Source organism: Tachyglossus aculeatus, chromosome 1 (genome assembly GCF_015852505.1).
Source record: "Tachyglossus aculeatus isolate mTacAcu1 chromosome 1, mTacAcu1.pri, whole genome shotgun sequence".
Lineage (NCBI taxonomy): Eukaryota > Metazoa > Chordata > Mammalia > Monotremata > Tachyglossidae > Tachyglossus > Tachyglossus aculeatus.
Window position 1 is genome coordinate 73,778,968 of NC_052066.1, and position 27,398 is coordinate 73,806,365.

Genomic DNA, 27,398 nt, shown 5'->3' on the forward strand with positions numbered 1-27,398 from the left:
GACAGACATAAAAAGGTGGTTCCAGTCTGTCTTTTTTTAAAAAACAGTAGGAGTTAATAGGACTTTACTGAGCGGCTGCTAGTGCAATGCACTATGCAAAGCACTTGAGAGATATAAAACCAAGGGACGCATTCCCTGACAACAAGGAGCTTACATTCTAATGAAGGAGACAGACATAAAAACGTGGTTCCAGTCCATCTTTTTTAAAAAAACAGTAGGAGTAATAGGACTTTACTGAGCGGCTGCTAGTGCAATGCACTGTGCAAAGCACTTGAGAGATATAAAACCAAGGGATGCATTCCCTGCCAACAAGGAGCTTACACTCTAATGAAGGAGACAGACATAAAAAAGTGGTTCCAGTCCGTCTTTTTTTTAAAAAAACAGTAGGAGTAATAGGACTTTACTGAGCGGCTGCTAGTGCAATGCACTGTGCAAAGCACTTGAGAGATATAAAACCAAGGGACGCGTTCCCTGCCAACATGGAGCTTACACTCTAATGAAGGAGACAGACATAAAAAAGTGGTTCCAGTCCGTCTTTTTTTCAAAAACAGTAGGAGTAATAGGACTTTACTGAGCGGCTGCTAGAGCAATTCACTGTGCAAAGCACTTGAGAGATATAAAACCAAGGGACGCATCCCCTGCCAACAAGGAGCTTACACTCTAATGAAGGAGACAGACATAAAGAAGTGGTTCCAGTCCATCTTTTTCTAAAAAACAGTAGGAGTTAATAGGACTTTACTGAGCGGCTGCTAGTGCAATGCACTATGCAAAGCACTTGAGAGATATAAAACCAAGGGACGCATTCCCTGCCAACAAGGAGCTTACACTCTAATGAAGGAGACAGACATAAAAAAGTGGTTCCAGTCCATCTTTTTTTTAAAAAAAACAGTAGGAGTAATAGGACTTTACTGAGCGGCTGCTAGTGCAATGCACTATGCAAAGCACTTGAGAGATATAAAACCAAGGGACGCATTCCCGGCCAACAAGGAGCTTACACTCTAATGAAGGAGACAGACATAAAAAAGTGGTTCCAGTCCGTCTTTTTTTCAAAAACAGTAGGAGTTAAAAGGACTTTACTGAGTGGCTGCTAGTGCAATTCACTATGCAAAGCACTTGAGAGATATAAAACCAAGGGACGCATTCCCTGACAACAAGGAGCTTACACTCTAATGAAAGAGACAGACATAAAATATTGATAAACACAGCAAACAAAAGGAAAAGAATGTACAAATAATAATAATGATGATGGCATTTATTAAGCGCTTACTATGTGCTGTTCTAAGCGCTGGGGAGGTTACAAGGTGATCAGGTTGTCCCACGGGGGGCTCACAGTCTTCATCCCCATTTTCCAGACGAGGGAACTGAGGCCCAGAGAAGTGAAGTGACTCGCCCAGAGTCACACAGCCGACAACTGGCGGGGCCGGGATTTGAACCCCTGACCTCAGACTCCACCGAGTCTTTCCACTGAGCAGAGCGTACAGACAAAAGTGGACGGAATGTGACAAATAAGGGTGTAACTTCCGATGGGTCTGTATGCCTTCGGATGCCGGGAAGTAATCGAGGAAAGGTTGACGGGGCTCTGACTATGGGGAGCGCTTTGGTCCGCCAGATTTGGGCAGGGAGGGAGTCCCAGGCTGGGAGAACAACAGGTGCGAGGGGATAAGCGTGAAGGGAAGAGTGAAGACAGCACATACGTAAGGTGGGGCAGGATGGTTGGGAGCCCGAAAGCTTGTGACGACTTTCTGTTTGATTCCGAGGGAGATGGGATCGTGGATATAGGAAGCCATGCAGCAGTGCCTAGTAGAGACTGGGATGGGGAGAAACTGAAGGACAGCGAGGAAGCTGAAGCAATAGATTAGCCACCTATCATCATCATCATCATCATCATCATCAATCGTATTTATTGAGTGATGACTAGAGCTTCGACCAGGACCAGGACTATAGTTGTTTGGGTGGAGTGCAAGGGATGGATCCAAAAGAGCGAGAAAAAGTGGGCAGGATTTGGCAGTAAACTGAATAATAATAATAATGATGGCATTTCTTAAGCGCTTATTACGTGCCAAGCACTGGTCTAAGCGCTGGGGAGGATACAAGGTGATCAGGTTGTCCCACATGGGTCTCACAGCCTTCACCTCCATTTTACAGATGAAGTCACTGGGGCCCAGAGAAGTGAAGTGACTTCATCATCAATCGTATTTATTGAGCGCTTACTATGTGCAGAGCACTGTACTAAGCGCTTGGGAAGTACAAATTGGCAACGTATAGAGACAGTCCCTACTCAACCGTGGGCTCACAGTCTAAAAGGGGGAGACAGAGAACAAAACCAAACATACTAACAAAATAAAATAAATAGAATAGATATGTACAAGTAAAATAAATAAAGTGACTTGCCCAAAGTCACACAGCTGACAAGCGCTGGAGGCGGGATTTGAACCCATGTCTTCTGACTCCCAAGCCCGGGCTCTTGCCACTGAGCCACGCTGCTTCTGTAATTATTTATTTATTTTATTTGTACATATTTATTCCATTCATTTTATTTTGTTGATATGTTTTGTTTTGTTGTCTGTCTCCCCCTTCCAGACTGTGAGCCCGCTGTTGGGTAGGGACCGTCTCTAGATGTTGCCAACTTGGACTTCCCAAGCGCATAGTACAGTGCTCTGCACACAGTAAGCGCTCAATAAATACGACTGAATGAATAATGGCATTTATTAAGCACTTACTATGTGCAAAGCACTGTTCTAAGCGCTGGGGAGGTTACAAGGCGATCAGGCTGACCCACGGGGGGCTCACAGTCTTAATCCCCATTTTACAGATGAGGGAACTGAGGCCCAGAGAAGTGAAGTGACTCGCCCAAAGTCACACAGCTGACAAGTGGTGGAGCCAGGATTTGAACCCATGACCTCTGACTCCAAAGCCCAGGCTCTTTCCACTGAGCCATGCTGAATGACAGGGAGGGGTACAAGGTGACACCACAATTTCCAGTTTAGGTGACAGAGAGGACGGTAGTGTTATTGGCATTCATTCATTCATTCAATTGTATTTATTGAGTGCTTACTGTGTGCAGAGCACTGTACTAAGCGCTTGGGAAGTCCAAGTTGGCAACATATAGAGACGGTCCCTACCCAACAGTGGGCTCACAGTCTAGAAGACTGGCATAAATGGGAGAGTTAGCAGCAATAAGTAGTTCCATTTTAGACGCATTGCGTTTCAAGTGCCAGTGGGAAATCCAGATCAATCAATCGTATTTATTGAGCGCTTACTGTGTGCAGAGCACTGTACTAAGCTCTTGGGAAGTACAAGCTGGCAACATATTTGAGATGGCAGCCAACCAAAACCAAATACTAAGAGTCTCAAGGATGAGGGAGCGGTCCACAGTGTCAAAGGGGTCGAGAGGCCGTGGAAGATTATGGTAGAGTATACAGATGGAGACGTAGGTCGGATGAGAGGTCGGGGCTAGAGAGCTCTATTCATTCATTAAATCGTATTTATTGAGCGCTTACTGTGTGCAGAGCACTGGACTAAGCGCCTGCGAAGTCCAAGTTGGCAACCTATACAGACGGTCCCTACCCAACAGCGGGCTCACAGTCTAGAAGGGGGAGACGGACCACAAAACAAAACAGATTAACAAAATAAAATAAATGGAATAAATACGTACAAGCAAAATAAACGAATAAATAAAACAAAACAAAAAGACCAAATTAAATAAATATGTACACGCAAAATAAATAAATAAATAAACAAAACAGTCACCACGGAGGGATGGTAGCGGAAGCCACATGGGAGGATGAGCTCCCCGGCGAAGACAGCGTAGACGGAGAAGAGGAGGAGACTGGTAATCCTGAGCCCACTGTTGGGTAGGGACCGTCTCTATATGTTGCCAACTTGTACTTCCCAAGCGCTTAGTACAGTGCTCTGCACACAGTAAGCGCTCAATAAATACGACTGATTGATTGATTGGTAGAATTCCCACAGTAACAGGATGGGAGACACGTGAGGAGCTGGCGAAACTGAGACGGCAGCCAACCGAAACCAAATACTAAGAGTCTCAAGGACGAGGGGGCGGTCCACGGGGTCAAAGGGGTCGAGAGGCCGTGGAAGATTAGGGTGGTGTATACAGTCCTTTGGACTGAGCTACACGGAGAGCACTGGTGACCGGACAGCGTGCAGCCTCACTGGAATGGAGGGGTCGAAATCCAGTCCACGGAGAATCGAGAAGGGAATTGACGGAGAGGAAATGAAGGCAGCGGGTGCAACCGACCGGTTCCGGAAGCTGGGTGAAGAACGGGAGTGGGGTAATAATAATAATAATTATGACGGCATTTCTTAAGCGCTTACTATGTGCAAAACACGGGTAACTGAGGCCCAGAGAAGTGGGAGACAGCGGGAGGGTCCTTGGGATTGAGCGGAGACTTTTCCCGTACGGGTTCGGCTTGAGCGGGTTGGGAGGCAGAAGGGAAGGCGCCCGCTGAGGGAGGGGCTGTGGAAAACAGAAGTGAGGTGCCCAACTTGCCAACTTTCACTCATTCATTCAATCGCATTTATTGAGCGCTTACTGTGTGCAGAGCACTGGACTAAGCGCTTGGAAAGTCCAAGTCGGCAACAGAGACAGTCCCTACCCAACAACGGGCTCACAGTCTAGAAGGGGGAGACAGACAACAACACAAAACACGTGGACGGGTGTCAAGCCACCAGAATAGAGAGAAATAAAGCTAGATGCACCTCATTAACAAAATAAATAGAATAGGAAATATGTACAAGTAAAATAGAGTAACAAATCTGTACAAATATATATACACAAGGGCTGTGGGGAGAGGAAGGTCAAATAGTTTGCTTGGTCAAACAGTTTTTTTTCAACTAGCTTGGAAAGAGTAATTCATTCATTCATTCAATTTATTACTCTATTCATTTGTACTTTCCAAGCGGTTAGTACAGTGCTCTGCGTACAGTAAGCGTTCAATAAATACGATTGATTGATTGATTGATTGAGAGAGGATGTTGCATTCTTTCCCGTGAGCTGTACGACGGCGTCGGCAGCACGAGCGACATTTACTGAGTGCGTGGTACGGGGTACCCGGTGGGAACATTCAGAAGAAGGAAAAAGGAAGAGTCCCTGCCCTCAAGAAGCTTGCACTCGAATGGGGAGGACAATCAATCAATCAATCAACCAATCGTATTTATTGAGCGCTTACTATGTGCAGAGCACTGTACTAAGCGCTTGGGAAGTACAAATTGGCATCACATAGAGACAGTCCCTACCCAACAGTGGGCTCACAGTCTAAAAGGGGGAGACAGAGAACAAAACCAAACATACCAACAAAATAAAATAAATAGGATAGAAATGTACAAGCAAAATAAATAAATAAATAAATAGAGTAATAAATATGGACAACCATATATCCATATATACAGGTGCTGTGGGGAAGGGAAGGAGGTAAGATGGGGGGATGGAGAGGGGGACGAGGGGGAGAGGAAGGAGGGGGCTCAGCCTGGGAAGGCCTCCTGGAGGAGGTGAGCTCTCAGCAGGGCCTTGAAGGGAGGAAGAGAGCTAGCTTGGCGGAGGGGCAGAGGGAGGCCATTCCAGGCCCGGGGGTCGATGGCGGGACAAGCACATACCTACTGCAATCACCCACTGTAAGAACGTAAAACACGCCAAGAAGCAGCGGGGCCTAGTGGAAAGGGCACGGGCCTAAGAGTCGGAGGACCTGGGTATAATTCCAGATCTGCCACTGCCTGCTGTGGGGCCTTGGGCAAGTCGCTTAACTTCCCCGTCGCCTCTGCTACCACATCTATAAAATGGGAATTAAGACTGAGCCGGGACTATGTCCAACTCGATTACCTTGTATCTGCCCAGGGCTTAGTACGGTGCCTGGCACATAGTAAGCACTTAATAAGCTCCATTAAAAGAAATTATTGCACTGCCTACTGTTTTATGAGTATGTTGAGAAGCAGCGTGGCTCAGTGGAAAGAGCCCGGGCTTTGGAGTCAGAGGCCATGGGTTCAAATCCCGGCTCCGACAATTGTCAGCTGGGTGACTTTGGGCAAGTCACTTCACTTCTCTGGGCCTCAGTTCCCTCATCTGTAAAATGGGGATGAAGATTGTGAGCCCCCCGTGGGACAACCTGATCACCTTGTAACCTCTCCAGCGCTTGGAACAGTGCTTTGCACATAGTAAGCGCTTAATAAATGCCATTATTATTATTATTATTCCCCGTCGCCTCTGTTACCTCATCTATAAAATGGGAATTAAGACTGAGCCGGGACTACGTCCAACCCGATTACCTTGTATCTACCCCAGCGCTTAGTACAGTGCCTGGCACATAATAAGCACTTAATAAGCTCCATTAAAAGAAATTATTGCACTGCCTACTGTTTTATGAGTATGTTGAGAAGCAGCATGGCTCAGTGGAAAGAGCCCGGGCTTTGGAGTCAGAGGCCATGGGTTCAAATACCGGCTCCGCCAATTGTCAGCTGTGTGACTTTGGGCAAGTCACTTCACTTCTCTGGGCCTCAGTTCCCTCATCTGTAAAATGGGGATGAAGACTGTGAGCCCCACGTGGGACAACCTGATTACCATGTATCAACCCCACTGCTTAGAACAGTGCTTGGCACATAGTAAGCGCTTAACAAATACCAAAATTATTATTATTACTAAACGAGACCTCAGCGACTGAAGCAGACAAGCTAAAAGCAGCGTGGCTCAGTAGGAAACAGCCCGGGCTTTGGAGTCAGAGGTCATGGGTTCAAATCCCAGCTCTGCCAATTGTCAGCTGTGTGACTTTGGGCAAGTCACTTAACTTCTCTGTGCCTCAGTTACCTCATCTGGAAAATGGGGATGAAGACTGTGAGCCCCCCGTGGGACAACCTGATCACCTTGTAACCACCCCAGCGCTTAGAATAGTGCTTTGCATGTAGTAAGCGCTTAATAAATGACATAAAAAAAAGTAAAAATCAAGGACTGCTGCTTGCGGCATTTGCAGCTCCCAGGTGATATTGAAGGAACATCATGGGGGTTCCCTGTGGGTTGGCCAAACAGTTCCACCTAAAATCCCACATATCAGATGGATTTGCTAACTTTAGGGTTTTCAGAGAAAGCTCAGAAAGGCAGGTCTACGGCTCCAAAAATACTAGTCAAGTCTGCAGAGGACCACGTTGACTAAAATTAGATCGCCCCTCCATGTTGGATCGGCCCTTTGGCGATCCGGGCCAAAAAATGGAAATTCCCAAAATTCTTTTTCAAAAACATACCCATTCGTAGGAGACCTGGTCAATGCTGCTATATATTATTTGCGCTGATAAAGTTTTAGGTGGACTGGTTGAATCTAATGGCTAAAATGAGGATTTTGAATTATTCACTCCGTCAACTCTCTCCCTCTTACTTATCCACTCTCTCTTCCCAATACACCTCACACTCTCCATTCCTCTCAAACTACCCAGCTTGCTAGGCCTTGTTTTAATCTCTCCCGCCTCCATCTCTCCTGCCCTGCTTTTATCCATAACTCTTTTCCCATTCAAACCTGCCAGGTCACAGTTCTCCCCAACCTGGAAAGCACTTCTGAAATCCCAGGAGGTATTCATTCATTCATTCATTCATTCAATCACATTTATTGAGCGCTTACTGTATCATCATCAATCGTATTTATTGAGCGCTTACTATGTGCAGAGCACTGTACTAAGCACTTGGGAAGTACAAATTGGCAACATTTGGCTCTACTGTATGCAGAGCAAGCATTCATTCATTCATTCAATCATATTTATTGAGCGCTTACTGTGTGCAGAACATTCATTCATTCATTCAATCGTATTTATTGAGCGCTTCCTGTGCGCAAAGCATTCCCGATTACATACCCTATTACATAAGCACCCACTCAAGTATACATTCCCCTTTTGTCTTAAAGTGTACTGTAAACTATCTGTGTCTGTCTTTGCTGCTACAATGTAAGCTTCTTAAGGGCACAGACATGTTACTCTATCGTACTCTCCCAAACGCTTAGTACAGTACACTCCATACAAAATAGGCACTCAATCAATCAATCATATTTATTGAGCGCTTACTGTGTGCAGAGCACTGTACTAAGCGCTTAATTGACTGACTGATAATTTTTCTTCTCCTTAGGTCATATCCTGCCAACTATCACCTCAGCACCGGTCTGCCACCTCTACATTTAGTCACTCACACCGACTCATAACGCTTCTGTACATATTGACTTACGTAGTCTAACATTTAAGAACTCACTCATCCACATATCCGTTTTCCCAGTCCATATCCATTTTTCCATTCTCTTCCTCCTCCAGCCCCCAAATTAAATGAATCAAAAGTCCGAGTGCCTAGTATTGGCAAACCATTCTACCAAGTGCAAGATAGAGTAATAGAAATGATCCCTGCCCTCGAGAAGCTTACAATCCTGGGGGAGATGGATGCTCAAAGACCTTAGAGGAAGAAGGAAGGAAGAAAAGTGGTTCTGTAGATTTGTGAATGCTCAGGTAATAGGATATTTAAGTGGATTCATTCAAAAGTGCTACGGGTGGTTGTGACTATATAAGCGAGAGGTTGGCACTGATGAGCTAAGGTGGTAACTGGGACGAGACCCTGAGGAAAAGAGAAATAAATGCATGAAAGGCTCCTGGAGAAGGGGGTTTCAATAATAATAATAATAATAATGATGATGATGGCATTTGTTAAGCGCTTACTATGTGCAAAGCACTGTTCTAAGCACTGGGGAGGTTACAAGGTGATCAGGTTGTCCCACGGGGGGCTCACAGTCTTAATCCCCATTTTCCAAGTGAGGTCACTGAGGCACAGAGAAGTGAAGTGACTTGCCCAAGATCACACAGCAGACATGTAGCAGAGTTGGGATTCGAACCCATGGCCTCTGACTCCAAAGCCCGTGCTCTTTCCACCGAGCCCCATGCTGCTTCTTCAAGATGGAGAAAGCAATGGTCTGCTGGATGCAAAGGGGGAGGGAATTCCTGGCAGAAGGAAGGGCTTGGGCAAGGAGAGTTGGAGGTGGAAGAGGTGGGAAAGGGGTCCAGTAAGTGGGTTAGTTCGAGAGGAATGGAGGGAATGAGCTGGGATGTAGTGGGAGAGGAGAGTGGATAAGCAGCAGGGCGAGAGCTGACTGACTGCCTTAAGGCCAACGGTCAGAAATTTCTGCTTGACGTGCGGTAACCATCGAAGATTTTTGAGGAGTGGGGAAACATATGGGGGATATTCCAGGAAAATGATCTGGGAAGCACTATGAAGTACAGACTGGAGAGGGGAGAGATTAGAGCAGGGAGACCAGTGAAAAGACAGTCTAGATAAGGCCTAGATAAGCAGCGGGAAGCAGTGTGGCTCAGTGGAAAGAGCCCGGGCTTTGGAGTCAGAGGTCATGGGTTCAAACTCCAGCTCCGCCAACTGTCAGCTGTGTGACTTTGGGCAAGTCACTTCACTTCTCTGCACCTCAGTTCCCTCATCTGTAAAATGGGGATGAAGGTTGTGAGCCCCCCGTGGGACAACCTGATCTCCTTGTAACCTCCCCAACGCTTAGAACAGTGCTTTGCACATAGTAAGCGCTTAATAAATGCCATTATTATTATTATTACTATAAGGTAGCCTGGGCCCAAGTGGTAGCAATTTGGTTGGAGAGGAAAAAGTGGACATTTTGTGGAAGAAAAGCAGGGCTTGGCAAGACTGAATTGGGGTTGGGGGGCGAAGGGGAGTGGAGGTCGAGAGAGAGGGCGGAATCAACAATAATGTCAATAATAATAATAATGATGGCATTTATTAAGCGCTTACTGTGTGCAAAGCACTGTTCTGAGCGCTGGAAAACCAGGTTGTCCCACGGGGGGCTCACAGTCTTCATCCCCACTTTACAGATGAGGTAACTGAGGCCCAGGGAAGTGAAGTGACTTGCCCAAAGTCACACAGCTGACAACTGGCAGAGCCGGGATTTGAGCCCATGACCTCCGACTCCAAAGCCCTTGCTCTTTTCCACTGAGCCACGCTGCTTCTCAACGTCACGGTCGTGTGCTTCGGAAATGGTGGGACTGCGGTGCCACCGTGATGGGAAAAAATCAGCGAATTATTTAATGTCTGTTTCACCTGCTAAACTGGGAACTCCTTGAGGGCACGAATTGCATCTTCCAACTCTTACCGTACCCTCGGGTGGGCTTCGTTCAGTGCTCCGCACACGGAAGGCGTTTATTAAATAAAATGGATTTCCTTGTCTCTCAAAAGCAACAGATAAACGACATCGAGCAATAAAAACTTAGCCACAGAGCCACGGCCTAAAGGGCCCGGAAGACTTTTTTTTAAAGCTTCTCTTTCAAAGCTACAAAACACTCACCAACTGGGATGTTGGAGGTGGTCACAGCAGTAGCATGGGATGAATGTGAGGGCATTGTCATGGTGACAATAGTACTTGTGGGCGCCTGTGTGTTCGACACAGATCCTGAAAGAAGAAAAGTTCACATTTCTCAACAAAGCTTCTTCCTCTAGAACCGCATTTATGGATTTTTAAAAGAATACCATTAGGAAGGGAACCACACAAATAACCACTGGGACTTGATTACTTAATTCCCCTCAATTGCGAGTTGGAAGGGGTTCATTAGATGCCCAAAATAGTAGGTAAGGGGGTGTTCGCGCCGTAAATTAGGAGGTCATTATCCCACCTTGCGGGAGAATCGGTGCCGCCATCACGTAACGTGCACATTTACCTGCGGTGGTTGCTGAAGGAATGGTGTTAGTTGCCAAAATGGGTGCCACTGTTGCTGCTGCTACTGGGGTGCCAGTACTAAAGATGGTTTTCTAGAAAACAAAAAACGAGTCAACGGATAATCGGGAGCACGATTAGTGAAGCGTTTCCCTTCGACTTTGGAATTTAAAGGAGAATTCGACAGTAAATGATGAGCTCTGGCAAAACTGGGTGGACTCAACCCCAGATTGGAGAAGCAGCGTGGCTCAGTGGAAGGAGCCCGGGCTTTGGAGTCAGAGGTCAGGGGTTCAAATCCCGGCTCCGCCAACTGCAAGCTGTGTGGCTTTGGGCAAGTCACTTCACTTCTCTGGGCCTCAGGGACCTCATCTGGAAAATGGGGATTAAGACTGAGAGCCCCCCGTGGGGAACCCTGATCACCCTGTAACCTCCCCAGGGCTTAGAACAATCAATCAATCAATCAATCGTATTTATTGAGCGCTTACTATGTGCAGAGCACTGTACTAAGCGTTTGGGAAGTACAAATTGGCATCACATAGAGACAGTCCCTACCCAACAGTGGGCTCACAGTCTAAAAGGGGGAGACAGAGAACAGAACCAAACATACCAAGAAAATAAAATAAGTAGGATAGAAATGTACAAGTAAAATAAATAAATCAATAAATAAATAAATAGAGTAATAAATATGTACAACCATATATACATATATACAGGTGCTGTGGGGAAGGGAAGGAGGTAAGACGGGGGGATGGAGAGGGGGACGAGGGGGAGAGGAAAGAAGGGGCTCAGTCTGGGAAGGCCTCCTGGAGGAGGTGAGCTCTCAGCAGGGCCTTGAAGGGAGGAAGAGAGCGAGCTTGGCGGAGGGGCAGAGGGAGAGAGGGCATTCCAGGCCCGGGGAATGACGTGGGCCGGGGGTCGATGGCGGGACAGGCGAGAGCGAGGCCCGGTGAGGAGATTAGCGGCGGAGGAGCGGAGGGTGCGGGCTGGGCTGGAGAAGGAGAGAAGGGAGGGGAGGTAGGAAGGGGCGAGGGGATGGACAGCCTGGAAGCCCAGGGGGAGGAGTTTCTGCCTGATGCGCAGATTGATTGGTAGCCACTGGAGATTTTTGAGGAGGGGAGTAACATGCCCAGAGCGTTTCTGGACAAAGATAATCCGGGCAGCAGCATGAAGTATGGATTGAAGTGGAGAGAGACACGAGGATGGGAGATCAGAGAGAAGGCTGATGCAGTAGTCCAGGCGGGATAGGATGAGAGCTTGAATGAGCAGGGTAGCGGTTGGGATGGAGAGGAAAGGGCAGATCTTGGCAATGTTGCGGAGCTGAGACCGGCAGGTTTTGGTGACGGCTTGGATGTGAGGGGTGAATGAGAGAGCAGAATCGAGGATGACACCAAGGTTGCGGGCTTGTGAGATGGGAAGACGAGAACAGTGCTTTGCACATAGTAAGCGCTTAATAAATGCCATTATTATTATTATTATTATTATTATTATTATTATTATTATCCTGCCTTCAACATATCCTCAGTTTCTGTCTAACCTCCTCAGGTTCTGCATCTCCTACAAAATTGTGTACTCATAACTGCCCAAATCATTAGGTTCACCTTACGGACACTTCGTTTTACCTAGATTACTACTTAAGCACTAACTCATATACACAGTCACTTTTTCCACACCTCCCAGCCCTTGCTCAGTCAGACAGGGGTATTTATTGAGCACTTACTGTGTGCAGGGCACTGTACTAAGTGCTTAGAAGAGTACAATCTAACAGTATTACAGACACATTCCCTGCCCAGTCTAGAGGGGAGTTTACAGTCTACAGCACAGTACACTTCCTCCCATCCTGTGCTCATGTAGCAGAAGACATGTACCCTTGTACTTCCCAAGCGCTTAGTACAGTGCTCTGCACACAGTAAGCGCTCAATAAATATGATTGAATGAATGAATGAATGAAGAAGACGGTTGTGGAAATCTAGGCACCCGGTCGACCTGGACCGCTTCAAATAATAATAATAATAATGATAGCATTTGTTAAGTGCTTACTATGTGCCAAGCACCGTTCTAAGCACCAGGGCAGATACAAGGTAATCAGGTTGTCCCACGTGGGGCTCACAGTGTTAATCCCTATTTTACAGATGAAGTAACTGAGGCACAGAGAAAGTGAAGTGGCCTGCCCAAGGTCACACAACAGACAAGTGGCGGAGCTGGGATTAGAACTCACGTCCTCCAACTCCCAAGCCCATGCCCTTTCCACTAATAATAATAATAATGGCATTTATTAAGTGCTTACTATGTGCAAAGCACTGTTCTAAGCCCTGGGGAGGTTACAAGGTGATCCAGTTGTCTCATGGGGGGCTCACAGGCTTAATCCCCATTTTACAGGTGAGGGAACTGAGGCCCAGAGAAGTGAAGTGCCTTGTCCAAAGTCACCCAGCTGACAAGTGGCGGAGCCGGGATTTGAACCCATGACCTCTGACTCCAAAGCCCAGGCTCTTTCCACTGAGCCATGCTGCTTCTCTATTGATCCTAACTTGCAAGAATCCACTCTTTCACTCGGCAGCATTCCTTTTCTTCTCTCATCAACTCCCTCCCTATTGCCCCAGCAATTATTCTAGACCTTGAATTCATTCATTCATTCGTTCCATCGTCTGTATTGAGTGCTTACTGTGGGCAGAGCACTGTCCTAAGTGCTTGGGAAGTACAAGTTGGCAACATATAGAGTCGGTCCCTACCCAACAACGGGCTCACAGTCTAGAAGAATTCCCTTTGGAGACCCATAGAGCCCCCACCTTTCCCTCGATCTCCAACTGTTTCGCTACAGCCCACCCCGCACCCTCCGCTCCTCTACCGCTAATCTCCTCACCGTGCCTCGTTCTCCCGTCCCGCCATCGACCCCCGGCCCATGTCATCCTCCGGGCCTGGAATGCCCTCTCTCCCTCTGCCCATCATCATCATCATCATCATCAATCGTATTTATTGAGCGCTTACTATGTGCAGAGCACTGTACTAAGCGCTTGGGAAGTACAAATTGGCAACATAGAGAGACAGTCCCTACCCAACAGTGGGCTCACAGTCTAAAAGGGGGAGACAGAGAACAAAACCAAACATACTAACAGAATAAAATAAATATATGTCAAATCATAACCAGCACCACCACCAACAATTAGTTTGAATTTACCGAGTACAAAGCACTGTACGGTACTAGCTTCTGCCTCTAGTTGTAAATAATTTTATGTTTTTCTCCACTACTACACTTTAAGCTCCTTTTGGGCAAGAAATGTGTGGCTCTGTCATTCTGTACAGCCCAAGTGCCTCGTACAGAGCACTGAACCAAGGAGGCCCTCGATAAATGTTACTACTACTATGGACCGTAAGCTTAGCGGGGAAGGCGGACATTATTACTCTATTTATTTTACTTGTACATATCTATTCTATTTATTTTGTTAGTATGTTTGGTTTTGTTCTCTGTCTCCCCCATTTAGACTGTGAGCCCACTGTTGGGTAGGGACTGTCTCTATATGTTGCCAACTTGTACTTCCCAAGCGCTTAGTACAGTGCTCTGCACACAGTAAGCGCTCAATAAATACGATTGATTGATTGATTGATTGAAACAGATTACGAATATGTACCTAAGGGCTGTGAAGCCGATGGCTGGGGTGATCGAAGGGGACAAATCCAAATGCCAGGGCAACACAGCAGGGAGAGAGAGGGAGACTAACGAGAGTATTTGATACCAACAATAAACCGGGCAACTGCCAAGCCAATTCAGATGTTCTGCGTTGAAGACGACCCGTTTGACCGTTTCCCCACATCCCTGGAGTAAAACAGCACCGGCCCCTGCCAGGCTGGAGAGCCGCCTTAAGCAGCAGTATGGTTGCGTGAAAAGATCGTGAGCCTAGGAGCCGGGAGACCTCGGCTCTACCCATGGAGGGCTGGGTAGCCTTGGCTAAGTCACTTGTCCTCTCTGAATCTCTGTTCCCTCGTCTGGAGAACGGGAATGATGATAATACTGATTCTGGAATTCGCTGAGTGCTTACTAGTGCTTACTTCAGGCAGAAACTCCTCACCCTGGGCTTCCAGGCTGTCCCTCCCCTCGCCCCCTCCTACCTCCCCTCCCTTCTCTCCTTCTCCAGCCCAGCCCGCACCCTCCGCTCCTCCGTCGCTGATCTCCTCACCGTACCTCGTTCTTGCCTGTCCCGCCATCGACCCCCGGCCCACGTCCGTCGCCTGGCCTGGAATGCCCTCCCTCTGCCCATCCGCCGTGCTAGCTCTCTTCCTCCCTTCAAGGCCCTACTGAAAGCTCACCTCCTCCAGGAGGCCTTCCCACACTGAGCCCCTTCCTTCCTCTCCCCTTCGTCCCCCTCTCCATCCCCCCCATCTTACCTCCTTCCCTTCCCCACAGCACCTGTATATATGTATATATGTTTGTACAGATTTATTACTCTATTTATTTATTTATTTTACTTGTACATATCTATTCTATTTATTTTATCCGCCGTGCTAGCTCTCTTCCTCCCTTCAAGGCCCTGCTGAGAGCTCACCTCCTCCAGGAGGCCTTCCCAGACTGAGCCCCTTCCTTCCTCTCCCCCTCGTCCCCCTCTCCATCCCCCCCATCTTACCTCCTTCCCTTCCCCACAGCACCTGTACATATGTGTATATGTTTGTACATACTTATTACTCTATTTATTTATTTATTTATTTATTTTGCTTGTACATATCTATTCTATTTATTTTATTTTGTTAGTATGTTTGGTTTTGTTCTCTGTCTCCCCCTTTTAGAATGTGAGCCCACCGTTGGGTAGGGACTGTCTCTAGATGTTGCCAACTTGTACTTCCCAAGCGCTTAGTACAGTGCTCTGCACACAGTAAGCGCTCAATAAATACGATTGATTGATTGATTGATTGGTCAAAATCATCGGTGAATGAGTTCCCCACAATCTCCTCATCACTTTCCCAGCTTCCACCTATATCCGCATCTACTCTCTCATCCTTCTCAGTCATCTGTCAATCAAATACTCAGCAGTACTTGAGTATCTGAGTGCACAGTACTAGGCGCTTGGGAGACTAAACAATAATCAGCAGGCATGAACCCAGCCCTAAAGGAGCATACAATTCAGTGTAATCTAGACAGAAGTGCTAGAATATATAAGGTACGTACATAAATGGCATAGGCGGATGTGGGTACTTAGGTGGTGTCAAAGTGTTGACGTGGGGCCCACGGAATATAAGGTAGATAGATTACAAATTCGTTGAAGGCCTCCTAAAGGAGATGTAAATTCAGAAGGCCTTTGAAGATGGGTAGACTCAGTGTGGCTCAGTGGAAAGAGCCCGGGCTTTGGAGTCAGAGGTCATGGGTTCAAATCCCGGCTCCGCCACTTGTCAGCTGGGTGACTCTGGGCAAGTCACTTCACATCTCTGTGGCTCAGTTTCCTCATCTGTAAAATGGGGGTTAAGACTGTGAGCCCCCCGTGGGACAACCGGATCACCATGTGCTTAGAACAGTGCTTTGCACATAGTAAGCACTTAATAAATGCCATCATCATCATCATCATGGGTTCAAATCCGGGCTCCGCCGCTTGTCAGCTGGGTGACTTTGGGCAAGTCACTTCACTTCTCTGTGGCTCAGTTACCTCATCTGGAAAATGGGGGTTAAGACTGTGAGCCTCCCGTGGGACAACCGGATCACCTTGTAACCTCCTCGGCGCTTAGAACAGTGCTTTGCACATAGTAAGCGTTTAACAAATGCCATTATTATTATTATTATTATATGAAGGAGGAGGAAGGTCCAGACAGGAGAAAGGGCATGAGTTAAAAGGTCAGCAGTGAGCGGCACTGTGCGTCTGTTAGCTTGAAAGGAATAAAGAGAGCGAGCCTGGGAACAGTAGATGATAGTGGATAGATAGGAGGGAGAGTTAATCAAGATCCTGATCAATCAATCAATCGTATTTATTGAGCGCTTACTATGTGCAGAGCACTGGACTAAGCGCTTGGGAAGTACAAGTTGATCTCTACTCAGGAAGAGAACTACCATTTATACCTTGTTATCACCAAGTTACATTAACAACAACCTCATTCGCACCTACTCAGCCTTCCTGTCCCGCCATCGACCCCCGGCCCACGTCCTCCCCCGGGCCTGGGATGCCCTCCCTCTGCCCATCCGCCAAGCTAGCTCTCTTCCTCCCTTCAAGGTTTTACTGAGAGCTCACCTCCTCCAGGAGGCCTTCCCAGACTGAGCCCCTTCCTTCCTCTCCCCCTTATCCCCCTCTCCATCCCCCGCATCTTACCTCCTTCCCTTCCCCACAGCACCTGTATATACGTATATGTTTGTACATATTTATTACTCTATTTATTTATTTATTTATTCATTTATTTATTTTACTTGTACCTATCTATTCTATTTATTTTATTTTGGTAGTATGTTTGGGTTTGTTCTCCGTCTCCCCCTTCTAGACTGTGAGCCCACTCTTGGGTGGGGACCATCTCTATATGTTGCCAGCTTGTACTTCCCAAGCGCTTAGTACAGTGCTCTGCACACAGTAAGCGCTCAATAAATATGATTGATTGATTGATTGATTGATTTGCTTACACAAATCTTCCCCCCTCCACATCTTCTATAAATACCTGTTCCATAAGTCTTCCTTTAAACGCTCATTCTCCTACGGCTTCTTCCTTCATAGCTTCAAACACCCCCGTGACTGCCCCATCCTAAAAAAATCCTTCTGTGGACTCCACTGTGCCATCCATCCATCCCCTTATCTCCACTGCCTCGACTTTCTACCCTCCAACTCCTTCTGGTTTCCATCTCTCAAGCTTCACATCCCTGAGACCCCTCCAAGGTCACCAGTCATCTCTGTCTCGTCCATTTCTGACTCTACTTTGTCCTCCTGCTCCTCCTCATCATCAATCGTATTTATTGAGCGCTTACTATGTGCAGAGCACTGTACTAAGCGCTTGGGAAGTACAAATTGGCAACATATAGAGACGGTCCCTACCCAACAGTGGGCTCACAGTCTAAAAGGGGGAGACAGAGAACAAAACCAAACATACTAACAAAATAAAATAAATCATCGCCCTTGATCTCTCTGCCAGCTCAACACCACGGACCACAACCTTCCATGAAAACCGGATCTAAACTTGGATTTTCCGACGGGTCTCTCCAGGATCTCCTCTTGCCTTTCGAATTCAGCGTTCTTTGTTTCTTTTCCCTCCTGCTCTCTAACTTTGGGTATGCCCCCAAGTTCTAGTTCGGTTCTGGATCCCTTTCGCATCTCACTCTACACTTGGGGAGTTCACTGGCTCCCAGGGCTTCAACTAGCACTTTTTTGTTGTTTTAAAGGTACTTGGTAAGTGCTTACTATCGCTCAGTGGAAAGAGCCCGGGCTTTGGAGTCAGAGGTCATGGGTTCAAATCCTGCCTCCGCCACTTGTCAGCGGTGTGACTCTGGGCAAGTCACTTCACTTCTCTGGGCCTCAGTTCCCTCATCTGTAAAATGGGGATTAAGACCATGATCCCCCCGTGGGACAACCTGATCACCTTGTAACCTCCCCAGCGCTTAGAACAGTGCTTTGCACATAGTAAGCGCTTAATAAATGCCATCATCATTATTATTATTATTATTATGTGCCAGGCACTGTACTAACCAACTTTAGGCAGATTCATTCATTCAATCGTATTTATTGAGCCCTTACTGTGTGCAGAGCACTGTACTAAGCGCTTGGGAAGTACAAGTTGGCAACATATAGAGACAGTCCCGACCCAACAGCGGGCTCACAGTCTAGAAGGGGGAGACGGACAACAAAACAAAACATATTAACAAAATAAAATAAATAGAATATGTACAAATAAAATAAATAAATAAATATAGTAATAAATACGTACATATATATATGTATATATCAGATAACTCTGATATCCACCTCACTAGCCCCGACCTCTTTCCTAGCCTACAATCTCATATTTCCTCCAGTAATTTTCCTACACAATAATAATAATAATAATGTAGGAAAGAGTCCTACATTGATAATAATGATGGTATTTGTTAAGCGCTATGTGCAAAGCACTGTTCTAAGCACTGGGGGGGATACAAGGTGATCAGGTTGTCCCACGTGGGGGTCACAGTCAATCCTCATTTTACAGATGAGGTAACTGAGGCACAGAGAAGTGAAGTGACTTGCCCAAAGTCACACAGTTGACAATTAGAGAAGCAGCGTGGCTCAGTGGAAAGAGCACCGGCTTTGGAGTCAGAGGTCATGGGTTCAAATCCCGGCTCTGCCAATTGTCAGCTGGGTGACTTTGGGCAAGTCACTTCACGTCTCTGGGCCTCAGTTCCCTCATCTGTAAAATGGGGATTAAGACTGTAAGCCCACCGTGGGACAACCTGATCACCTTGTAACCTCCCCTGCACTTAGAACAGTGCTTTGCACATAGTAAGCGCTTAATAAATGCTATCATTATTATTATAATTGGCAGAGCCTGGATTTGAACCCATGACCTCTGACTCCAAAGCCCGGGCTCTCTCCACTGAGCCACGCTGCTTCTACATCGATGCCTTGCGGGCACCTCGAGTTCAATACGCCCAAGACTGGACTCCTCATCACCTCCCCAAATTCTCTCTCAACCTTTCCCATCACAGTGGACGGAACCGGCCTCCTTCACTCAATCTGGTAAAGTTGGCATTGTTCTCTATTCCTCCCCCTCAACCCCCCTACTCAGTCAGTCGCCAAATCCTGTCAGTTTCGTCTCCAGGATATTCCCAGAATCTTTCCTTCCCCTAATTGTAGTCATCCCAGTTGGACAACTTTATGAATCTCTTCACTGGGCTCCCTGTCTCCAGCCCGTACTTCGCTCTGTTTCCCAGATCGCATTCGGCGCTCGTCTCTCCAGTCCACAAAAAACTTTGGCAGTTACTCATTCCTCTCCACATCAAGCAGAAATCTTTAAGGCACTCAATCAGTTCTCTTCTCTGTGTTTCATGAGCACTCAGTAGAGTGCCCTGTAATTAGCAGGGGCCCAGGAAAATACCACTACGTAGCCACTCTTTTTCCACATCCCAGCTTGCTTCCTTTCTTCCTCTCAACTTAACCTACTCCCTGTGCCTCATTTCTCTTGCCACTCGCCTCTTATTCACTTCCTTCCTTTGGTCTTTGCAAGAACTCTCTTCTTGCCCCTCTCAGGGTCGCACCCGGAGAGTTTCCAGTCCTCTACCGGTCTCGGCTACGGGAGGGAGAGTCCAGCGGAGGCCTGTCCATTCCATTCCTAGCTCGGGCAGAGGCTAACGAGTGGAAGGCCATCCGCTACAAGTCAAAACTCGCCCGTGCTGGGCAGCAGCGGTGGGGGAGTTAAGAGAGGTGGGGGAGTTGGTTAACATTGCTAAGATCCGCCCTTTCCTCTCCATCCATACTGCTACCCTGCTCGTTCAAGCTCTCATCCTATCCCGTCAGGACTACTGCATCAGCCTTCTCTCTGATCTCCCATCCTCGTGTCTCTCCCCACTTCAACCCATACTTCACGCTGCTGCCCGGATTGTCTTTGTCCAAAAACGCTCTGGGCATGTTACTCCCCTCCTCAAAAATCTCCAGTGGCTACCAATCAATCTGCGCATCAGACAGAAACTCCTCACCCTGGGCTTCAAGGCTGTCCATCACCTCGCTCCCTCCTACCTCACCTCCCTTCTCTCCTTCTCCAGCCCAGCCCGCACCCTCTGCTCCTCCACCGCTGATCTCCTCACCATGCCTCGTTCTTGCCTGTCCCGCCATCGACCCCCGGCCCACGTCATCCCCCGGGCCTGGAATGCCCTCCCTCTGCCCATCCGCCAAGCTAGCTCTCTTCCTCCCTTCAAGTCCCTACTGAGAGCTCACCTCCTCCAGGAGGCCTTCCCAGACTGAGCCCCTTCCTTCCTCTCCCCCTCGTCCCCCTCTCCATGCCCCCATCTTACCTCCTTCCCTTCCCCACAGCACCTGTATGTATATATGTTTGTACATATTTATTAATTTATATATTTATTTATTTTACTTGTACATATCTTTTCTATTTATTTTATTTTGTTAGTATGTTTGGTTTTGTTCTCTGTCTCCCCCTTTTAGACTGTGAGCCCACTGTTGGGTAGGGACTGTCTCTATACGTTGCCAACTTGTACTTCCCAAGCGCTTAGTACAATGCTCTGCACACAGTAAGTACTCAATAAATACGACTGATTGATTGATTGGGAGAGAGTCGAAGGTGGAGACTCGAGTTTACTGCGCGGAAGGCGGCGATGGTAAACCACTTCCATTATTTTTACCAAGAAAACTCTACAGATCCACTACCAGAACGGTTGCAGATGGAAGGCGGCGCATTCTGGGAGGGATGTGTCCGTGGTGTCACTCTTGGTCGGAAACGACTCGGCGGCCTGAGACAAGACCTTTGGCCTGGAACTTCCTCCCTCCTCATATCACTTGCGCTCTCCATTTCCCAAGTTTTTCTGGAATCCCTTCTCCTCTGGGACACTTTCCCCAATTCATTCCTAGTCTTTCCACCTTAACATTCCCAACTCCCATGCCGCCTGAGCACTGAAGTTGCCAACTTGTACTTCCCAAGCGCTTAGTACAGTGCTCTGCTCACAGTAAGCGCTCAATAAATACGATTGATTGATTGAAGTACTCAGAACTTGCCACATCATCATCATCATCATCAATCGTATTTATTGAGCGCTTACTATGTGCAGAGCACTGTACTAAGTGCTTGGGAAGTACAAATTGGCAACATATAGAGACAGTCCCTACCCAACAGTGGGCTCACAGTCTAAAAGGGGGAGACAGAGAACAAAACCAAACATACTAACAAAATAAAATAAATAGGATAGATATGTACAAGTAAAATAAATAAATAAACAAATAGAGTAATAAATATGTACAAACATATATACATATATACAGGTGCTGTGGGGAAGGGAAAGAGGTAAGACGGGGGATGGAGAGGGGAATGGGGGGAGAGGAAGGAAGGGGCTCAGTCTGGGAAGGCCTCCTGGAGGAGGTAAGCTCTCAGCAGGGCCACAACACTTATGTACATATTTTTATAATAATAATAATAATAATGGCATTTATTAAGCGCTTGCTATCAATCAACCGAATTTATTGAGCGCTTACTGTGTGCAGAGCACTGTACTAAGCGCTTGGGAAGTACAAGTTGGCAACATATAGAGACAGTCCCTACCCAACAGTGGGCTCACAGTCTATGTGCCAAGCACTGTTCTAAGCGCTGGGGAGGTTACAAGGTGGTCAGGTTGTCCCGTGGGCGGCTCACAGTTTTAATCCCCATTTCACAGATGAGGTAACTGAGGCACAGAGAGGTTAAGTGACTTGCCCAAAGTCACACGGCTGACAATTGGCAGAGCTGGGATTTGAACTCATGACCTCTGACTCCAAAGCCTGTGCTCTTTCCACTGAGCCACGCTGCTTCTTTATATGTATAGTTATAAAGCGTGATTTCCTCCTATTTTATTTTAGTGTCAGTCTCCCCAGCTAGATTGTCACCTCCTGAAAAACTTGGGATTACGTCCATTGCTTCCACTGTACTCTCCCAAGCGCTTAGAACGGAGCTCCGCACAGGGCAGGTGCTCAAAAAATGCTCTTGACTGGTAGGGATCCTGTCAACTAGCTCTACTGTAACCTCCCAAACCCCCCTTTTTTTTCTTAATAGCATTTATTAAGCGCTTACTATGTACAAAGCACTGTCCTAAGCACTGGGGAGGTTACAACGTGATCAGGTTGTCCCACGGGGGGCTCGCAGTCTTAATCCCCATTTTCCAGATGAGGGAACTGAGAAGTGACGTGACGCCCCAAGCGGGGCTGGGATTTGAACCCATGACCTCTGACTCTAAAGCCCGGGCTCTTTCCACTGAGCCACGCTGCTTCTCATGAGTACGGGGCTCTGGGCGGAGCAGGTTCCCCGAAAATACAACTGAATGCTGTAATATTTGGGTTAGATTTTGCCTTGAGGTTTTACCTGCGCCATGGTATGAAGCTGCTGTTTCTGGGTCCCTATGGCCGGGTGAGACGGTAATGTGATTCGGGTTGCTGCATCCCTGGACTGGGTAGGTCGGTGAATACTTATCGCTGCAGAAGGTGCATGCTGGAGAGACAAAGTTGGCCGACTAAAACGACAAAAAAGAGTCAATACGCATTGCTTCTCGGTGCCATCTAAGAGATCCCAAAGCCCGTCTTTCCTTAGCTATAAGCACAGTCTCAAATTTCTGTTTTTTCCCCCCGTAGGTTTCTGTTGGAGGGAAATCACAATTTATGCATTGCTTCTCGGTGCCATCTAAGAGATCCCAAAGACCATCTTTCCTTAGCTATAAGTACGGTCTTATAATTCTGTTTTTTCCCCCATAGGTTTTTGTTGGAGGCACAATTTATGCATTGCTTCTTGGTGCCATCTAAGAGATCCCAAAGCCCATCTTTCCTTAGGAATAAGCACAGTCTTAAAATTCTATTTTCTCCCCCGTAGGTTTTTGTTGGAGGGAAATTACAATTTATGCATTTCTTGGTACCATCTAAGAGATCCCAAAGCCCGTCTTTCCTTAGGAATAAGCACAGTCTTAAAATTCAATTTTTCCCCCGTAGGTTTTTGTTGGAGGGAAATCACAATTTATGCATTGCTTCTAAGTGCCATCTAAGAGATCCCAAAGCCCGTCATTCCTTAGCTAGAAGCACAGTCTTATAATTCTATTTCTTCCCCCGTAGGTTTTGTTGGAGGGAAATCACAATTTATGCATTGCTTCTCGGTGCCATCTAAGAGATCCCAAAGCCCGTCTTTCCTTAGGAATAAGCACAGTCTTAAAATTCTATTCTTTCCCCCGTAGGTTTTTGTTGGAGGGAAATCACAATTTATGCATTGCTTCTAGGTGCCATCTAAGAGACCCCAAAGCCCATCTTTCCTTAGGAATAAGCACAGTCTTAAAATTATATTTTTTCCCCCGTAGGTTTTTGTTGGAGGGAAATCACAATTTATGCATTTCTCGGTGCCATCTAAGAGATCCCAAAGCCCGTCTTTCCTTAGCTATAAGCACGGTCTTATAATTCTATTTTTCCCCCGTAGGTTTTTGTTGGAGGGAAATCACAATTTATGTATTGCTTCCAAGTGCCATCTAAGAGATCCCAGAGCCTGTCTTTTCTTAGGAATCCCAAAGAAAAGAGATCCCAAAGCCTGTCTTGTCTTTTAAGCACAGTCTTAAAATTCTATTTTTTCCCCCGTAGGTTTTTGTTGGAGGCACAATTTATGCATTGCTTCTCGGTGCCATCTAAGAGATCCCAAAGCCCGTCTTTCCTTAGCTAGAAGCACAGTCTTAAAATTCTATTTTTTCCCCCGTAGGTTTTTGTTGGAGGGAAATCACAATTTATGCATTGCTTCTCGGTGCCATCTAAGAGATCCCAAAGCCCATCTTTCCTTAGGAATAAGCACAGTCTTATAATTCCATTGTTCCCCCTGTAGGTTTTCGTTGGAGGGAAATCACCATTTATGCATTGCTTCTCAGTGCCATCTAAGAGATCCCAAAGCCTGTCTTTCCTCAGCTATAAGCACAGTCTTAAAATTCTATTTTTTCCCCCCGTAGGTTTTTGTTGGCGGGAAATCACAATTTATGCCTAAATTCTATGCTCATGCACAAATACTACAAGTCCTTGGTTGATAAATCCAGCTTCGCTAAGGAAGTTACATGGGACTTACATATCTGTAAGGGTCTGTACAAACTTTTTTGAACTTTAATTCATGAGAGGCAGCGTGGCCTAGTGGATACAGCACAGGCCTGGGAATCAGCAGGTCATGAGTTCTAATCCTGCCTCTGCCGCTTGTCTGCTGTGTGACCTTGGGCAAGTCACTTCACTTCTCTGGGCCTGAGTTCCCTCATCTGTAAAATGGGGGTTAAGACTGTGAGCCCCATATGGGACAGGGACTGTGTCCAAACCAATTAGCTTGTATAAATAATAATAATAAATAATGTTGGTATTTGCCTTCTAGACTGTGAGCCCACTGTTGGGTAGGGACGGTCTCTATATGTGCTTTGCACATAGTAAGCGCTTAATAAATGCCATCATTATTATTATTATATGTCGCCAACTTGTACTTCCCAAGTGCTTAGTACAGTGCTCTGCACACAGTAAGCGCTCAATAAATACGATTGATTGATTGATTAAGCGCTTACTATGTGCCAAGCACTGCTCTAAGCGCTGGGGGAGATACAAGGTAATCAAGGTTGTCCCACGTGGGGCTCACAGTCTTAATCCCCATTTTACAGACGAGGGAACTGAGGCCCAGAGAAGTGAAGTGACTTGCCTAAAGTCACCCAGCTGACAAGTGGCGGAGCAGGGAGTAGAACCCACGACCTCTGACTCTCAAGCCTGGGCTCTTTCCACTGAGCCACGCTGCTTCTCTATATCTATCCCGGCGACTTGTACTTCCCAAGCGCTTAGTACAGTGCTCTGCACATAGTAAGCGCTCAATAAATACGATTGAATGAATGAATACGTTTTGTTTTGTTGTCTGCCTCCCCCTTCTAGACTGTGAGCCCGCTGTTGGGGAGGGACCGTCTCTATATGTTGCCAACTTGTACTTCCCAAGCGCTTAGTACGGCCCACGTCATCCCCCGGGCCTGGAATGCCCTCCCTCTGCCCCTCTGCCAAGCTAGCTCTCTTCCTCCCTTCAAGGCCCTGCTGAGAGCTCACCTCCTCCAGGAGGCCTTCCCACACTGAGCCCCTTCTTTCCTCTCCCCCTCGTCCCCCTCTCCATCCCCCCGTCTTACCTCCTTCCCTTCCCCACAGCACCTGTATATATGTATATATGGTTGTACATATTTATTACTCTATTTATTTATTTATTTATTTATTTTACTTGTACATTTCTATCCTACTTATTTTATTTTGTTGGTATGTTTGGTTCTGTTCTCTGTCTCCCCCTTTTAGACTGTGAGCCCACTGTTGGGTAGGGACTGTCTCTATGTGATGCCAATTTGTACTTCCCAAGCGCTTAGTACAGTGCTCTGCACATAGTAAGCGCTCAATAAATACGATTGATTGATTGATTGATTAGTACAGTGCTCTGCACACAGTAAGTGCTCAATAAATACGATTGAATGAATGAATGAATGAATGAATACAGTGCCTGGCACATAGTGAGCACTTAACAAATATCACAATTATTATTATTATTATTGTTATTTTCAAAAGGATTGTTATGCTCACAGTACGAGTAACGCTGAGAGGTTGGGGAGGGGTTTGAACTAGAGGCTACATCAATTGTGTTGGATTGTTTGCGTCTCAGACTGTCTCTCCACATGATTGAATGAATGAATATGTTTTGTTTTGTCGTATGTCTCCCCCTTCTAGACTGTGAGCCCACTGTTGGATAGGGTCTGTCTCTATATGTCGCCAACTTGTACTTCCCAAGCATTTAGTACAGTGCTCTGCACACAGTAAGCGCTCCATAAATACGACTGAATGAATGAATGAATGAATGCGGAAAAGAGACTGTGCCCAATCTGATCATCTTATAACTACTCCAGGGCCACAGCATGTCCACCACAAATACCCTGATTACAATTACTCTGATAATATATATAATATAGATTGAATTACTCTGATAATATCAGCAATTTTGCCTCTGATTGCTTAAAATTGTTTTTAACTATTGGAGAAATACCCCATTCCTTTTTAGATACTTTTGAAGCAGCGTGGCTCAGTGCAAAGAGCCCGGGCTTTGGAGTCAGAGGTCACGAGTTCAAATCCCGGCTCCACCAATTGTCAGCTGGGTGACCTAGGGCAAGTCACTTCGCTTCTCTGGGCCTCAGTTACCTCAACTGCAAAATGGGGATGAAGACTGTGAGCCCCCCGTGGGACAACCTGATCACCTTGTAACCTCCCCAGCGCTTAGAACAGGGCTTTGCACATAGTAAGCACTTAATAAATGCCATCATTATTACTATTATACTTTTTACTGTCCATGGTAAAAAGGCTCGATGAAGGAGGAGGTTGAAATCTGGGGCTAAAACGGGGTTAGAAATTATATGAAAATTTCAATGATCTCATCTAGCCTTATCCTTCCTTCACTACACATACGAATGACAGTTCATGAGCTTTCCAAGCGCTTAGTACAGTGCTCTGCACACAGTAAGCGCTCAATAAATACCAGTGAATGAATGAATGAGCGTTTTAGCAGCAGAGGATACGGCCCTCTGGAGTTCCTAATCACTCTGGTTTACAGGGCGATGGTAAAACATCAGGACAATGAATAATTGAGCAGCCTTAGAGGAATAACCGGATAATATTATTATAATTATATTATAATTATTATAATAATATTATTATATTATTAATAATAGTATTGGGATAACCGGAGGACTTGGCGGGGCTTTCCAGAATTTATACGTTCCCTCTGAACACAAATTAATTGCTTGCCAACGAGACAGTCTCTTTCCCAACGCGCTGAAAATTAACTGTTCCCTCCAGGGGATAGTTGACTCAAGAGTTTTATTGGGCTTGGGGGAAAATAGCTTGTGAAAATGAAGCATTTGCAAGTTACACAAAATTGAAGGAGGGAAGTTTATTTTTGAGACTTTACACTACAGTGAGAAGTTAAAGCTGGTTAAAGAAGCCTCTCACCCGGATGCTCAGTAACTCAGAGGAAAAGGTAGAATTAGAATTAGAGAAGCAGCGTGGCCTAGTGAGTCAGGGTGTGGCTTGGGTT

The 27,398-nt window shown here is 46.5% G+C and overlaps 1 protein-coding gene and 1 non-coding gene across 4 annotated transcripts in view; one reads left to right on the forward strand and one right to left on the reverse strand.

Moving 5' to 3' along the window:
• SAP130 (Sin3A associated protein 130) overlaps nucleotides 1–27,398 on the reverse strand; it is a 104,439-nt gene that overhangs the window by 42,117 nt on the left and 34,924 nt on the right. For all 3 annotated transcript variants that reach the window (XM_038747742.1, XM_038747734.1, XM_038747728.1), the window contains exons 8-10: nucleotides 22,668–22,815; nucleotides 10,696–10,786; nucleotides 10,326–10,430 (exon numbers count right to left, since the gene is read on the reverse strand). In XM_038747742.1, the coding sequence (XP_038603670.1) occupies nucleotides 10,326–10,430; nucleotides 10,696–10,786; nucleotides 22,668–22,815 (344 nt within the window). The remainder of the gene's footprint in view (nucleotides 1–10,325; nucleotides 10,431–10,695; nucleotides 10,787–22,667; nucleotides 22,816–27,398) is intronic.
• Nucleotides 19,849–19,986, forward strand: LOC119933699. The gene has a single exon (XR_005452598.1). It is a non-coding gene; the product is annotated as a small nucleolar RNA SNORA7 (small nucleolar RNA).